This window comes from Onychomys torridus, chromosome 8 (assembly GCF_903995425.1).
Source record: "Onychomys torridus chromosome 8, mOncTor1.1, whole genome shotgun sequence".
In the NCBI taxonomy this organism is placed as follows: domain Eukaryota; kingdom Metazoa; phylum Chordata; class Mammalia; order Rodentia; family Cricetidae; genus Onychomys; species Onychomys torridus.
This window is the reverse complement of record NC_050450.1, coordinates 66,027,759-66,041,832: the sequence shown is the minus strand read 5'-3', so window position 1 is coordinate 66,041,832 and position 14,074 is coordinate 66,027,759. Positions and strand designations below refer to the sequence as shown.

The 14,074-nt window shown below is 43.2% G+C and overlaps 1 protein-coding gene and 1 pseudogene across 2 annotated transcripts; both read left to right on the top strand.

Annotated features, from left to right (window-relative positions):
- Positions 1-331: 331 nt before the first annotated feature.
- On the top strand, positions 332-3,641 carry LOC118588708 (annotated as a pseudogene).
- A 2,221-nt stretch (positions 3,642-5,862) lies between these two features.
- On the top strand, positions 5,863-12,702 carry Cryba1 (crystallin beta A1). Of its 2 annotated transcripts, XM_036197127.1 has the most exons (6): positions 5,863-5,898; positions 7,472-7,536; positions 8,311-8,429; positions 9,676-9,817; positions 11,878-12,020; positions 12,411-12,702. In XM_036197127.1, exons 1-6 carry the CDS (start codon positions 5,868-5,870, stop codon positions 12,556-12,558), a joined length of 648 nt encoding a protein of 215 aa, XP_036053020.1. In that variant the 5' UTR covers positions 5,863-5,867; the 3' UTR covers positions 12,559-12,702. The 2 variants fall into 2 exon arrangements, with proteins under 2 accessions (XP_036053020.1, XP_036053022.1); XM_036197129.1 differs by lacking the exon at positions 9,676-9,817 and having other exon boundaries at positions 5,867-5,898.
- Positions 12,703-14,074: the final 1,372 nt, after the last annotated feature.

Sequence of the window (14,074 nt, the reverse complement as noted above, 5' to 3'; positions counted from 1 at the left end):
CACACCATTAGTTCCAACACTCGAGAGGCAGAGGCAGGTGGATCTCTGTGAGTCTGAGGCCAGCCAGGTCTGCATATCAAGCTCCAAGCCAGGCAGGACTACATTGTGAGACCCTGTCTCAAAACAAACGAAGAGATGGGAGATTTGAAGGCAGTGTGTCCAAATGTCTGTACCTTTGGCCGATCTTATCCTGTAAGGCATGGAGTGGGGATTGCTGGGGCTCCTGAGAAACGTAATCCTTGATCTTGAGAAAGCCGCGGAAGCCTCTCTGTCTCTCTTTGTGTCTGTCTGTCTCTGCACCCCCTCTCCAAAACACTCCCACCAAGCGACTATGTACAATGAAGCACACAAGCCCAGTTGCTACTGGAAAACACCCAACAATGAGGAAAGTAACCAGCCTTAGAATGAAGTCGACCATAACATCAGTAGAACAGGATGGAAAAAGCCTACACCTCAGATTCATCACTGGAGGGCTCAAGCTCAAACTCTTGCGTTATTAAAAGAATTAAATAATTTTCTTATTGTCTTAGGCACTATGCAGTAACTGATATAATAGGGCTGCAGAAGTGGGGGGAACACAGAACTTTGGAGAAAGTAATTCGAAAGATTCAGCCTAATAGTGGATATTGGTGAGAGAGTGGTTCCCAACAAGACATGGTTGTTAGTACCTATCATCCCAGCCCTTAGGAAGTGGAGGTAGGAGGATCAGAAATTCAGTCAGCCGGTGGTGGTTCACACCTTTAATCCCAGCACTCAGGAAGTAGAGGCAGGCAGATCTCTGTGTGTTCAAAGCCAGCCTGATCTACAGAGCGAGTTCCAAGACAGTTAGGAGTACATGGAGAAACCCAGTCTTGGAAAACAAACAAAAACCATAGTAAGTCTAGGACCTCTTTATCCTAATGCATTTACTGTTGATCTGAAGTTGAAATTTAACTGGGTGTCTGAAGTCCTCTTCCAGGCAGGCAGCCCTAAGCAAGGATCGATCTACCTCTGCTTGTCAGGACATGTTCTTACCTAGACACCCATTTATTGTCTCAGCTTTAGGGATCCTCTTAGGAGGAAATGGGCCCTTCTATAGCACTGAAGAGTCTGTGAGGCTCCACTGAACTGAAATGTCTGCAAGTTTGTCTCAAATGAAAGAAGCTGATCTTGGAGTTCTCTGATCAATGGACATCCAGCTCTCTATGCCTGGAAGCAGAGGATGATCTCAGAAGTTTGAGATGTCTCCCAAGTTCTCTGCTACTGTTGGCCTTCTTAGCCTTTTTAGAATCAGCCGGGCCCCAGCTCTCCTTCCTGTTTTAAGAGGTAGAAAGGGACAGGGGAGAAAAGGTCCCCCAGAGGAGGCCCTTGTAGGGGAGGTAGGAGCTGGCTGAATGCTGACGGGCCCTTTGCTTTGTACCTTTCCTGCTGTGTCCAACAGAAGTGCTGCTCAGCTGCCTGGCTAGCCCCATTGTCCTCTCCACAATGTGCTGAGTCCAAGGGCTCCCCTGGCCCCATGGCCTCACTCCCCAACCCTGGACCCAGAGGCAAGGCCAGGGGGACAAACCACCCATAAAATTCAGTTGACACCAACCATCCCTGGCATGTGGCCAAAGTGTCAAGAGGTCCAAGTTTTAAACTGGCCAGCTGACACTTTGGAGGGGGATGGTTGTCATATTCCCCGTATCAGTCGTCACCCCCACATCTAATAGCTCCTCTCACTGGACAGTGGTTGTCCTCACTTGTACAGTGAAATAGGGGCTAAGAACATGTTCCCCAATCCATGTCTCTGATAGAGCTGCAGAAAACTAGCCTGACAAGTGCTGGGGTTGGAGCATGCTCAAGTCTCTTGGGTTCCATCCCCAGTGCACAAGCATAGCTATCATGGGAGGTGGGGGAGGGGAGGGAAAGGCTGGTTGAAGACGCAGGGTGGGGGGGGGGGGTTAATAGAATGCACTACAAATAATAAAGAGAACCACTGGAAATGAAAACTGAATAAATGTGGCCTTTCCCAGCTCAAAGAAAACATTTATCTGACACACTTTTTCTAAAGTCTGTCGCCTGCTTCTACTTGTCTTTATGAGACCTAAGCATAAAATGGAATCTTATTTGGCACAATTAATGAAATGGTTACAATTTGCTGAGTTCTGAGTACCATACACCGCCTCGATCCTTCATCTTCCTCATCGGACAGCTGGAGATGGCCCAGCAGTGGTCATCCAAAGCCAGGCGCCATACCAGACAGGAAAAAGGGTTTCTTTGCTTACAATCTAGGCTCCCCATTCCTCAGTTTACTCACCTGTAAGATTATTGCAGCATTGATCTTCTTCGTGGGGTTGTCCTGAGGATCGGGAATGATTTGTCAGACTCCCGGTCAATGTTCTATATGCTGTACTAAGGACAAGCGGGAAAGTGTGATGTCTAGTCTGCAAAGGGATTGCAAACTGGATTCCATTCATTCCCACTCCTTGCGTAGCCTGTGCTCTAACCTCCCCGGGAAGAGATAGGACCTGGAGCTTCAAGGTCATGTCTCACGCAGGACAGGCAAAGCAGAGTCTCAGACAACACGGAAAGAGAAGGAGAAAGAACGTTCCACACTTTGTGAAGAGTAACATAAAGAGGCTGGAGGCGTGGCTCAGGGCCAAGTGCTGGTCTAACATGTTTAGGCCCTGGGTTTGATTTCCAGCACCCTAAAAGAAACAAGAGCTGGGGTTGGGGATTTAGCTCAGTGGTAGAGTGTTTGCCTAGCAAGCGCAAGGCCCTGGGTTCAATCCTCAGCTCCACAAAAAAAAAAAGAAAGAAAGAAAGAAAGAAAGAAAGAAAGAAAGAAAGAAAGAAAGAAAGAAAGAAACAAGAGCTGCTCAAGCCCCCATATCAGGTTATCTAAAGCTCGGAAATCATCACAAGAGACCTCACAATCCTCAAGTTTCTGGGACACAAGGTGATAGAAGAAAACCATGTGTGTGCTGGGGTTGAGGGTGGCAGCTTAGCTGCCTGTAACTCTAGGAATACTCGGTGGACATCTGTCAATGGTTTGCATGCTGACCGATCCACACACAATCTCCCATGCTATAGTTTTGTTTCATGTGCTGGGGTTTTCAATCAATCCTAAAGGCCTCCATTTCTCCCTCTAAAATGAAAAGCTAGCCAAACCAGTCTTTATTGAACCAACAATTCACAACAATATATAACTCGCCCCAAAGATCCTGAGTGATTTCCCTTGCTGTCACAGGCTGCGCGGAGGTGGAGGCAGAGGTGTAATCCACAGCCACGGCCGAGGAAGGCACTGCTGCTGGAGGTGTAATGGCATCAGAACTGCTGCTCTACAAGAAGTGCTGAAGACCGGCCTCAGCCGAGCACGTGGCATCCAGAAAGCTGCCAAAGCCTTAGGCAAGCACCAAGCCCATCTCCGTGTGCTCGTATCCAGCTGTGAGGAGCCTGCACACGTCAAGTCGGTGGAGGCTCTTTGTGCTAAGCACCAAATCAACCTAATCAAGGTTGATGACAACAAGAAGCTAGGGGAATGGGTATGCCTTGGTAAAACTGAGCGAGAGTCGAAGCCATGGAAAGTGGTGGGCTGCCGTTGTGGAGTGGTTAAGGACTGTGGCAAGGATTCTCAGGCCAAGGATGTCATTGAAGAGTACTTTAAGTGCAAGAAATGAATAAATAGAAACTTTGGCTCGTTAAAAAAAAAAAAAAAAAAAAATCCAACCGGGCAGTGGTGGCACATGCCTTTAATCCCAGCATGTTAATCAGGAGGCAGAGCCAGGTGGATCTTTGTGAGTTCGAGGCCAACCGGGGCTACAAAGTGAGTTCCAGGAAAGGCTCCAAAGCTACACAGAGAAACCCTGTCTCAAAAAACAAAAATAAGAACAACAACAACAACAACAAAAAAAAAAAAAAAAAAAAAAAGAAATCCTGAAAGTGAAAAAAAGAAATCACAGACAGCCCAGGCAGGGTGCTATGGCTGGGTGAGTGGGCTGTGCACAGCAGGCTACTTACAGCATTGGAGACACATTTTCATCTGTCCCACCTCCAGAGTCATAGAACTCATTCATTTGTTCAAAATGTATCTACCAAGCAAAGTAGCAGAAGCAATTATGTGATTATTTATTTTCAAAAAGAACTGTTTTAATTTTGTTCTAAACTTCAGTTCCGCTCTTTGGATCCCAGTATATCGAGTTTCTAAAGAAATTTCTACAAGGTGAGACTATCTAAGCCAGTCGAGGGATTGGGGAATGAAAGAAGGAACGATTGACCAAAGAAGTATTTTCCTAAAATGATAGTCTGGAAGGGAGAAAAAGGACGAAAAGGAAATGGGGGTGGGGGCAGCAAGATGGCCCAGCTGGTAAAGATGCTTGCTGCCAAATCCCACCACTGAGTCACCCCTTGAACCCACATGGTGGGAGGAGAGAACTGACTCTCACAAGATGTCCTCTGACCCCAACATGAGCACCATGCGCGCGCGCGCGCGCACACACACACACACACACACACACACACACACACACACACACAACAAAAGCTTTTTTTTTAATGTTTTAAAAAGAGATGGGGGAGAGAGAGAGAGAGAGAGACGGCTCAGGAGTTAAGAGCACTGGTTACTCTTCTAGAGAACCCAGGTTTGATTTCCAGAACCCACATGCCAATTCACACCGTCTGTAACTCCAGTTCCAGGAGATCCAATGTCCTCTTCTGGCCTCCATGAGCACCGGGCACAAAAGTAGTGCACAAACATGCAGGCAAAATACTCACACGTGTTTTAAAAAGGGTTGAGTATAGGCCTGTTAATTCCATCATTCTGGAGGGTAAGGTAGGATTGCCTTGAACTGAAGGTCAGCCCAGGCTACGATGTAAGACCCAGCCTTAAAAAAACAAAAAACAGGGTTGGGGATTTAGCTCAGTAGTAGAGTGCTTGCCTAGCAAGCACAAGGCCCTGGGTTCAATCCTCAGCTCAAAAAAAAAACAAAACAAAACAAAAAAAAACCCAAAAAACAAAACAAAACAAAAACCAAAAACAATAACAACAACAAACAAAAACAAAAACAAACACCACGTGGCCGCCAAGACAATTCAGTGTGTAATGGTGTATTTGTTGCCAAGCTGAATGACTTGATTTTGATCCCCAGAACCTGCATGGTGGAAAGAGAACTGACTCCTGAAAGTTGTCATCTGACTTCAGCTTGCAGGCTTGAGAGCGCACGCGCGCACACAAAGTGACGACAACAAAAAATCCTCAAGGCTATTGGCTCCAAAAGTTTTAAAGCAAACTGCAATATTAAAATGAATACTTAACAAAACAGGGTGAGATTTAGCTCTACATATAAATTGTAATTAAACTCAGATCCTATAGAGAAAAATAGAACAAGGAGTTTTGAAAACAATTGTTTTCCCAACAATGCTGTTTTGTAAGAATGCTTACACTTTGCTTATTTATTTTATTTTCTTCTTTGAGATAGAGTTTCCCTGTGTAGCCCTGGCTATCCTGGAACTCACTCTGTAATCCAGGCTGGCCTCGAACTCACAGAGTGCTGGGATTAAAGGTGTGCGCCACCACTGACCGGCTTTACTTTCACATTTATGGAAATATATATATATATATATATATATATATATAGTCCTTTGATGTGTTTGGTAGAACTTCTGTCCTCAGCCCCCAGCTGCTCTGAGAAGACCTCCCTAGGCAGCCAGTCATGCCCTACATAGGGCCTCTGCACTTCTATAACCTTAGACAAAGCTCGGAGGGACACCTCCCCTGTAGGCTGAGCCACTAAAGCTCTGGGGATCAGGAGAAACAAAGAGAGAGGAAAAAGAGAGTGCTGACGGCGGCGCCATTGGCCACCAGCTGCAGGAGTATAAAGAGGGATCGGCAGAGGATGTGGCACCAGATGGAGACCCAGACTGTGCAGCGGGAGCTGGGTGAGTGAGGGTCCGGAGGTGCCTTTGTCTGAAGACCCAGTTGTCTCCTGCCTAGAGGTAGAGAAAGCAGGGGGGACGGGACTTTGGTCAGTGGACAGCTTCATTTGCTACCTTGAGGAGTCACCCATATGGCAATAACCACGTGCCTAGAAATTAAGACTGGGGATCAGTAAGAAAGAAGCAGGTTATTGGGCATGCAGGGAGGTGTAATGGGCAGGAGATGCTGCTTATTTGGAGGCTCCACACAGAAATGCCAGAATTTTTGTGCATTACTTCCTGGGGTAGATACCAGGGTAGAATCCTGAATGTTGGTTCTGAGTCTAGAAACCTGATATATACCTACCTGTCCTCTTTCTTTCTTCCCTCTCCTTCCCCCATCCTTCTCATTACACCGTCAACGATGACTACTCAACCTCTATGGTCCTTAGTCCTCATTCATAAAATGGGGTGGTGATGGTATTTGACTTGTGAGGTCTAGGTATATTAATGCAAGTAAGGCAGAGTCTGACATAGAGTGAGCTATAACTGTATTTTTATAATTACCCGTTCTTCATCTCACACACACACACACACACACACACACACACACACACACACACAGTGCTAGGCATTAAGTCTAATGGGTCACTCATGCTGGGCAAACACTCTAGTACTGAGCTATATCCCCAGCCCCTGAGAATACCCTCCACTCCCTCCCCACCCACTTTGAGAACTGGTCTCACTATGTAGCCCTAGCTAGCCTGGAACTCATAGCCCTTACTTTTTATTTTGAGACAGTCTCACTAAATTGTCCAAGTAGATCTTGAACTTGCAATCCTCCTACCTACCACTTCAAGTAGCAGGCATTAAAAGTCCGCACCACCAAGCCTGGCTTCAGTAAGTCTTTTTCAAATTACCCTATTCCCCAACTAACCACAGCTTTGGCGTGGTGCTGTATCAATCACCCAGGAGGTGCCATCCCTGCTATTGAGATGCTCACCCAGTACACAGTTAATAGTGAGACAGATGAGTACTGTGAGCAGGTCTGGGGAGTGAGAGAGAACTCAAAATCTGCAACCTGGAGAAGACAGCAAGGTCAAAACAGCTAAGTCTAGGAGACAGAGAGGGAGTGGTGGCATGGACAAGCAGAATTAATTGGTCAATTTGGGTGTTGGAAAGACCATGAAGGATCCCAGTACAGGCTGCCTTTTAATCGGAGCAGGTAAGGTGGGGAATTCTGACCCTTCTGCCCGAATGACTAGATATGTGGAGTCTAACAGTTGTCAGGGAGTTGATATGAGGGTATGTAACACCCAGGCAGTGTTATTCACTGAAGGCAAGCAAGAGGACAGAGGGCACACTTATCAAGAGGTCCAAATGCCTTTGCAGTCCTCAATCTGCATCACTGTCCTCATTTTTACAGTGACTGCATGTAAAAGGTCTGTTGATGGAGAACCTAAGGCTTGGGTAGTAGCACCAGAGCCAGGATCTCAAACAAAATCTGGGACCTCAAGCCTCTTTTCCTTTCTCCTGTGCCTTCTTACTTCACTACGCCCATCCTAAAAGCCTTATCACTGATGTGTATGTCTTCCAGAAACTCTTCCAACCACCAAGATGGCTCAGACCAATCCTATGCCCGGGTCCTTGGGGCCATGGAAGGTAAGCTGATCCAATCACATGGAAATGGAAAGATCCAACAGGCAGGGCTGAAGTGCTGCTGCACAGTAGCTACAAGGCTGTACTTACTCTTTGACAGTTCCCATCCAACAAAATACTGTTCTGTAGGAGGAAGGTCCATCCAACACTCAGACACTGTTGGAAGGCTTCCATGATGGGTGACCCTGGATGTCCATGATGGGTGGGAGATAGTACCATTAGATCCCAAATAAGCCATGAGATCCAGGCTCCCGACTCAGACTGAGGGTGGATTTAGCCATGAGCTGAAGTGACAGACCCCAGGCCTTTCACTGTTTCCCTAACACTTAATCCTTTCCTCACTGGACAGATCTGAGGCAAGTTCACAGTTTTGGGAGCTTGCCAGGTAAGAAGCCAAGTTCTAGTGCAAAAGACAAAAGATTTATCACAATCCCTTTATATTTTAGAAGCAAAGAAATAATCCACAGGGTACTTCTAGAAGTCGTAGAATCCTGGCCTCTGGGTCATATGGGTGCAGGACACTTGGTGGAATCAGAGTTGTCAACTGAGCTCTCCATTGTCCCTGAAAGACCATTCTTATCATAAACTGAGCCTGAACATGTCACTGAGCAGTAGTACTAATTTGAACCCCTTTTTGCCTTGTCTATACTGGAAGAGACCTCATCAGGCATCCTGGGTTGTAGCTAGTAATGAAAATTACAGGATAAATACAAACTTCGCCCCTATTCTTACTGCTGTACCTGGTTCTCTTTCTTGTCCCATTTCAATCCACTTCAGATAACCATCTATGATCAGGAGAATTTCCAGGGCAAGAGGATGGAGTTCACCAGCTCCTGCCCAAATGTCTCTGAGCGTAGTTTTGATAATGTCCGGTCCCTCAAGGTGGAGTGTGGCGCGTGAGTATGGACACCAAAAGAACTTCAGGCCCTTTTCAGGTCTCTTTAGACATAGGAGCATATGAGTAAGGATATAGGAAGATGTTCCCCAAATGCTAATCACTTCTTAGGGAGAGGTGTCTTATTTCCTAGAGGAAATTGCTACATGCCTAATTAAGTAACTGAAAGCTGGGGATGATGTTCATATCTTGGGAGTAGACGTGCAACAGTGCAGGACAGTGACAGTAATTGAATCTGAGCTTTTAAATCCATAGGTCACTCCTTTTGATTTCTTCAGAACAAGCACAGAAGACCATAGAAAATAGGGAGAGGGGAATTATTTTTCTTTTCTTCATTTTGTTTTTTTGAGACAGGGTTTCTTTGAGTAGCCTTGGCTATCCTGGAACTCACTCTGTAGACCAGTCTGGCCTTGAACTCGAGAGATCCACCTGCCTTGTCTCTAGAGTGCTGGGATTAAAGGCGTGCGCCGCCGCCGCCACCACCACCTAGCATGAAGGGAAATTCCTGAGTGATAGACTTTTTATGGCATACAAACAGATGTCCCAGAGCAGACTATTAGCTAATTTCTTTATTAAAAGGAACGAAATCTCAAGCATCCAGAGACACATTAGTCCTCAGTGTTCCAGAAATTACTTGATAGTCAATCTTGGTGAGAGAGATTTTCTGGCTTTTGTAGTCTGATTGGCAAGCTGGCCTATGTGTGAACCCACATTAGTACTCTTGTTGGTCTACGAAGAAGTGGCTTTGCATGTGACCAAGCTTTCACAAGCTGCTCTATGTCAAAGCAGAGATCCTCAGCCCTTTAAAACAGGCAACACTTTAAGATAGCTTCAATAAATAAGATTCAATTAACAACTTAACTAGAATGCTCCATTAAGAAGGTATAAGTACAGACAGCAAGAGGAAGAACCCTCGAAGTAACAAAGGAACAAATACAGATACCCATCCCATCATACTTTTGCTCTCTTAGGAAGAGGCTTACAAGATCTAGAGCCAAAGAAATGGTCACTGGATCATCATCAATCTATACTTCCAGGTCACTAGAATGGAAACAGAGCTTTGTTAATATACATTGCTAGGACAAGAGAATCTTCAGCGGGTTATTTCAAAATTTATTTACAAACTGGTTCAATACAAAGTCATGAGCATTCATTACCTAGGGCTTTGTGATTGACTTGATATTTTATCCCACTATAAATTCATCTAAAACAAGAGAGGCCTTCTCTCCATTACCTATCTTTGGCAGCTGGATTGGTTATGAGCATACCAGCTTCTGTGGACAACAGTTTATCCTGGAGAGAGGAGAATACCCTCGATGGGATGCCTGGAGTGGGAGCAATGCCTACCATATTGAGCGTCTCATGTCCTTCCGCCCCATCTGTTCGGCTGTGAGTTTGAAATTTCAATTTTTTTTTTTTTTTTTTTGCATGTGAGTGGGGTAAAGAGGGATGAGGTTAGACTGACATTGTGTTGCTTCTGTCAACTATGTTGAATGTAACAGGATGAAGGTAAAGAATAATAACACTGTTACCTTCCTTCAAATCTATGATTTGATTTCCCCTTATGCTAAAAAGGAACCAGAGAGGCAGGAAGCACATACTCAAGACCTGAAGTGCTATAGGACTACCAATGAGAAACCACTTACCATGTAATACAAAGCAAATTTATGGCCAGTTAAGATGCAATGTGTTAAGATTTCCCTGAAGAAACAGTGTGTATCTCCAACAAGTACAAACCAAAGTAGGCAGGTCTTCTAGTATTGCTTATCTGCATCAGTAACTAAGGTTTTAACACTAAGCATTACTTAACAATGCATTAGGCTGCATTCTAAATTGAATCTGAAGATAAAACTTTAAGTCTATTTTTAAAATGATGTAACAATTAACATTCTTGTGAGATATATTATGTGTAAATGGGGAAGAAGCATTTATTCTTAATCTGTTTCTGAGAACATATGAACTACTTCACTGTAATTAAATATTTCTTGCACTACTTGGCCACATTTTAAAAAGAGTAATTTCCTTCCTTAAATATAGGCAGCAACTCATCATTTTCTTTCAGTTCCTTAACAATATCCAACTTTCCATTAAGCTCTCATTTAGGATATAACTGAACTAGCCAAATGGTCATTTTTTTTCTAATTTTGAAAGAATTTTTGTGTTGCCATTTTCTCATTGTTGATGAAGTATCTGACATGACTTAAATGAACAATATTTTCTTTCAGCTCATGCTTTTAGTCTGTTTCCAGTGACTGATTTAGGGGTTATGGTGAGGTGGATTATGACAGGCAGAAAGAGCGGCAGAAGCATGCATCTGAAAATGTCAAAGGCAGTTCACAGCAGCTGTCCATAAACAAGTCACATTTTAGTTCAGGAATAGAGAGTGCAGGTTCTGCCTGCTTCAGTCACCAATCGCCGCATGTCCCCACTCCAACATGGTAACCCCAATTGAAAATGGATGCCTCAATCAGGGTGCATTTAGTCTTTGAGAGAGCTGGGCATAGTGGTATATACTTGTTAACTCTGGCACCCAGGAAACTTGAAGACAATCTTGAATCTGAGGCCAGTCTAGGGTACACAGGAACCTTTGAATAAAAAAGTTCTTTAAAGTTTAAGCAGAAACAGACCAACACTTAGATTTCTAAGAGTTGGAAATGGTCCTGATATTAGAGTGATATTCTAGTCTGATAGTCTGGGCTAGAAGCTTTCCATATATTCTAATTCCTAGTTTATAGATATTAATACCTCTAAACTTAAATCATGTACTTTACTGGGGAGGTTACTAGAAACATAAATGCATGCAGACACGTACTGAACAGTGTTTGAATCTGTGAGATCGTGGTGGGGCAGTAGGTAGAACATGCACAGTATGGGTGAGGTCCTGGATTAGATTACAGCAGTACCAAATAACAAAGTGGCTATGCATTGCTATTTTTTAAAATGTTGGTTATTTGCTAAATTCCAAGATTATCTTTGATTTGGGTTAAACAGAATTATGGATTTTTCTTGTTTTGAGACAGGGTTTCTTTGTATACCATTCCTTGGCTGTCCTGGAACTAGCTCTGTGACAAAGCTGGCTTCAGAAATCCACCTGACTCTGCCCCCAGAGTGCTGGGAATAAAGGCGTGCACCATGACCACCCATCAGGATTTTTCTTTCTTTCTTTCTTTCTTTCTTTCTTTTTTTTTTCTGAGACAGTTTCTGTGTAGTTTTGGTGCCTGTCCAGGCTGGCCTTGAACTCAGACATCTGCCTGGCTCTGCCTCCCAAGTGCTGGGATTAAAGGTGTGTGCCACCACTGCCAGCTAGGATATTTCTTACACATTCCTGTTTAGCCTGAATCTTGTCAATAATCATGCATTTCTGAAGGCAAGAAATAAGTGTTTCAATTTTAGGGAAAAATTAGCAATAGAATAACTACACTACTAAGGTTTTAACTTCTGGATTATAGAATCATAAAGAGTCTAAGATTACCATCTTTGAGAAAGAGAACTTTATTGGACGCCAGTGGGAGATCTGTGATGACTACCCTTCCTTACAAGCCATGGGTTGGTTCAACAATGAAGTTGGTTCCATGAAGATACAATGTGGGGCGTAAGTACAAAAAGAGCTGGAGGACATTTCAAAGCAATTCCTATATTTCTAAGACATGTGACTATTAAAAACACCCAGGGTCATGGTTTACTAGATTTCATACATTGGCATATTAATACTGATCTAGAATTCTTTGCTCTAGCTACTATTTTTTTCAATTTCCTTACACTAAGTATCTCTGTAAAAGCTTTTATAGACTACTGACACTTTTTCATAATTAAGGCTAATCTTCTGTAGCCATACTATGCACAGCATAGTGCCTAACATGTTAAGAATGACTTTCTTAAGTACCCCGATATCACTGTGTTGGGGCAAAAGATTCAGGTTTGGGGGGGTACATGTCAGGTTCTTAATCAGATTTAATAATGCAATATGCTTTGACTTTCCTAGCTGGGTTTGCTACCAGTATCCTGGATATCGTGGTTATCAGTACATCTTGGAATGTGACCATCATGGAGGAGACTACAAACACTGGAGAGAGTGGGGATCTCATGCCCAGACTTCCCAGATCCAATCAATTCGCCGTATCCAACAGTAGTGGATTAAAAGCTCCAAATTTCCTCAAGCATGAAACCTTGCTAAGCACGCTAGAATTTTATGTTCTGCCCAGACACTGCTTCCAAATGTTAGCTGCTAAAATCCACAATAAATGTCATTTAAAAAAAAAAAAAACCTTGGAGACTCAATCCCTTTTGTGGCTGACATTTCAAAGATAGTCTTGATAAAATCCCAAATCCCCAGATCAGGTGGTGGTAGCCATACCTTTAGTCCCAGCACTCTGAAGGAAGAGGCAAGAGGATCTTTTGAGTTCACCTGAGGCCAGCCTAGTCTATAGGGCTAGTTCTAGAACAGCGAGAGCCACACAGAAAAATCTCCTTGGAAAACAACCCAAAAATGCCCTTGTATGTATTTGTCAGTGATTTGCCAGGCCAAGGACAATATTCTCCATATCAAAGAATCATCCAAACACTATCACTATATGACTGATTATGCATCCTTTCCCACTATCCCCACTATTCTAATAATTTTATCTTTAGCATTTTTCAACTTACAAAAAATACATATGGTAAAGAAATTTCTTAAGAGTTGTAAGAACTTAAGAATTGGCTCATTGGTTAAGAGTGCTGTACTAACTACTCTTACAGAGACTCTTGGTTCCCAGCCCCCACTTGAGGTAGTTCAAACAACTTAAATACAGCTCCAGAGATCTGATGTCTCTGCTCTCCACATACATCTCTACACATACATCACCCCCCCCACCTATGATTAAAAAAAAAAATCCTTTAAAGTTATAAAAATCTTATAAACACTCTCTAGAAGGCAAGAAGACATCTCAAAGATTATTCAAGAAAAACTAGATGGGCAAGGCCACATCTTAAATCTCAGTTCTTGGGAGGCAAAGACAGAATCTGTGAGTTTGAAGCCAGCCTGGTCTACATAGTGAGTTCCAAGAAAACCAGAGCTACATAGCAAGACTGTGTCTCAAGAAAAAGAGAGAGACAGACAGACAGACAGACAGAGAGAGAGAGAGAGAGAGAGAGAGAGAGAGAGAGAGAGAGAATGAATCATAGTATCTTTAAGACTAAAGTCCTTTGCACAATTAACTTTTGGAAAATAGTCAATGTCATGATCCTAAGCTTTCAGTAAAGAATTTTAAAAAAATTAAAAAGCACACACAAAAAAATAACACAAACACCTCAAAAACTTGAAATTTTTTTTATTCAACAATGTACACTTATTGTCTTATTTGATCTACAAATCTCTCAAGTTTTTCTGATAAAATAAGTAAATCTGAGTATGGTTGTAGAGTGTAATTTTGTATTTTTAAAACACTGAACATTAAGTAAGACAATGATAAAGGAAGATCATCATGTAACTGATACTTCCTTGGAATCCATAACATCGGCAACAGCTTTAGTAAATACCTAAGCAGTTAGTTACTTAGCAAAATGGTAAATTTCTGGTCACTGTTCTTCTACCTATAAAATACCTACTTTTATTATTTTTTAAACTGGGCAAAACAAATACTGAAAAATTTCCAGAGGGAGAAGGGC

Excerpts from the sequence above, each read along its gene's own strand:
- Cryba1 (XM_036197127.1), top strand. The coding sequence starts at position 5,868 with ATGGAGACCCAGACTGTGCAGCGGGAGCTGG. Across the intron at positions 8,430-9,675 it reads CTCAAGGTGGAGTGTGGCGC|CTGGATTGGTTATGAGCATA; the intron begins GTGAGTATGGAC and ends TATCTTTGGCAG. Across the intron at positions 9,818-11,877 it reads TCCGCCCCATCTGTTCGGCT|AATCATAAAGAGTCTAAGAT; the intron begins GTGAGTTTGAAA and ends TCTGGATTATAG.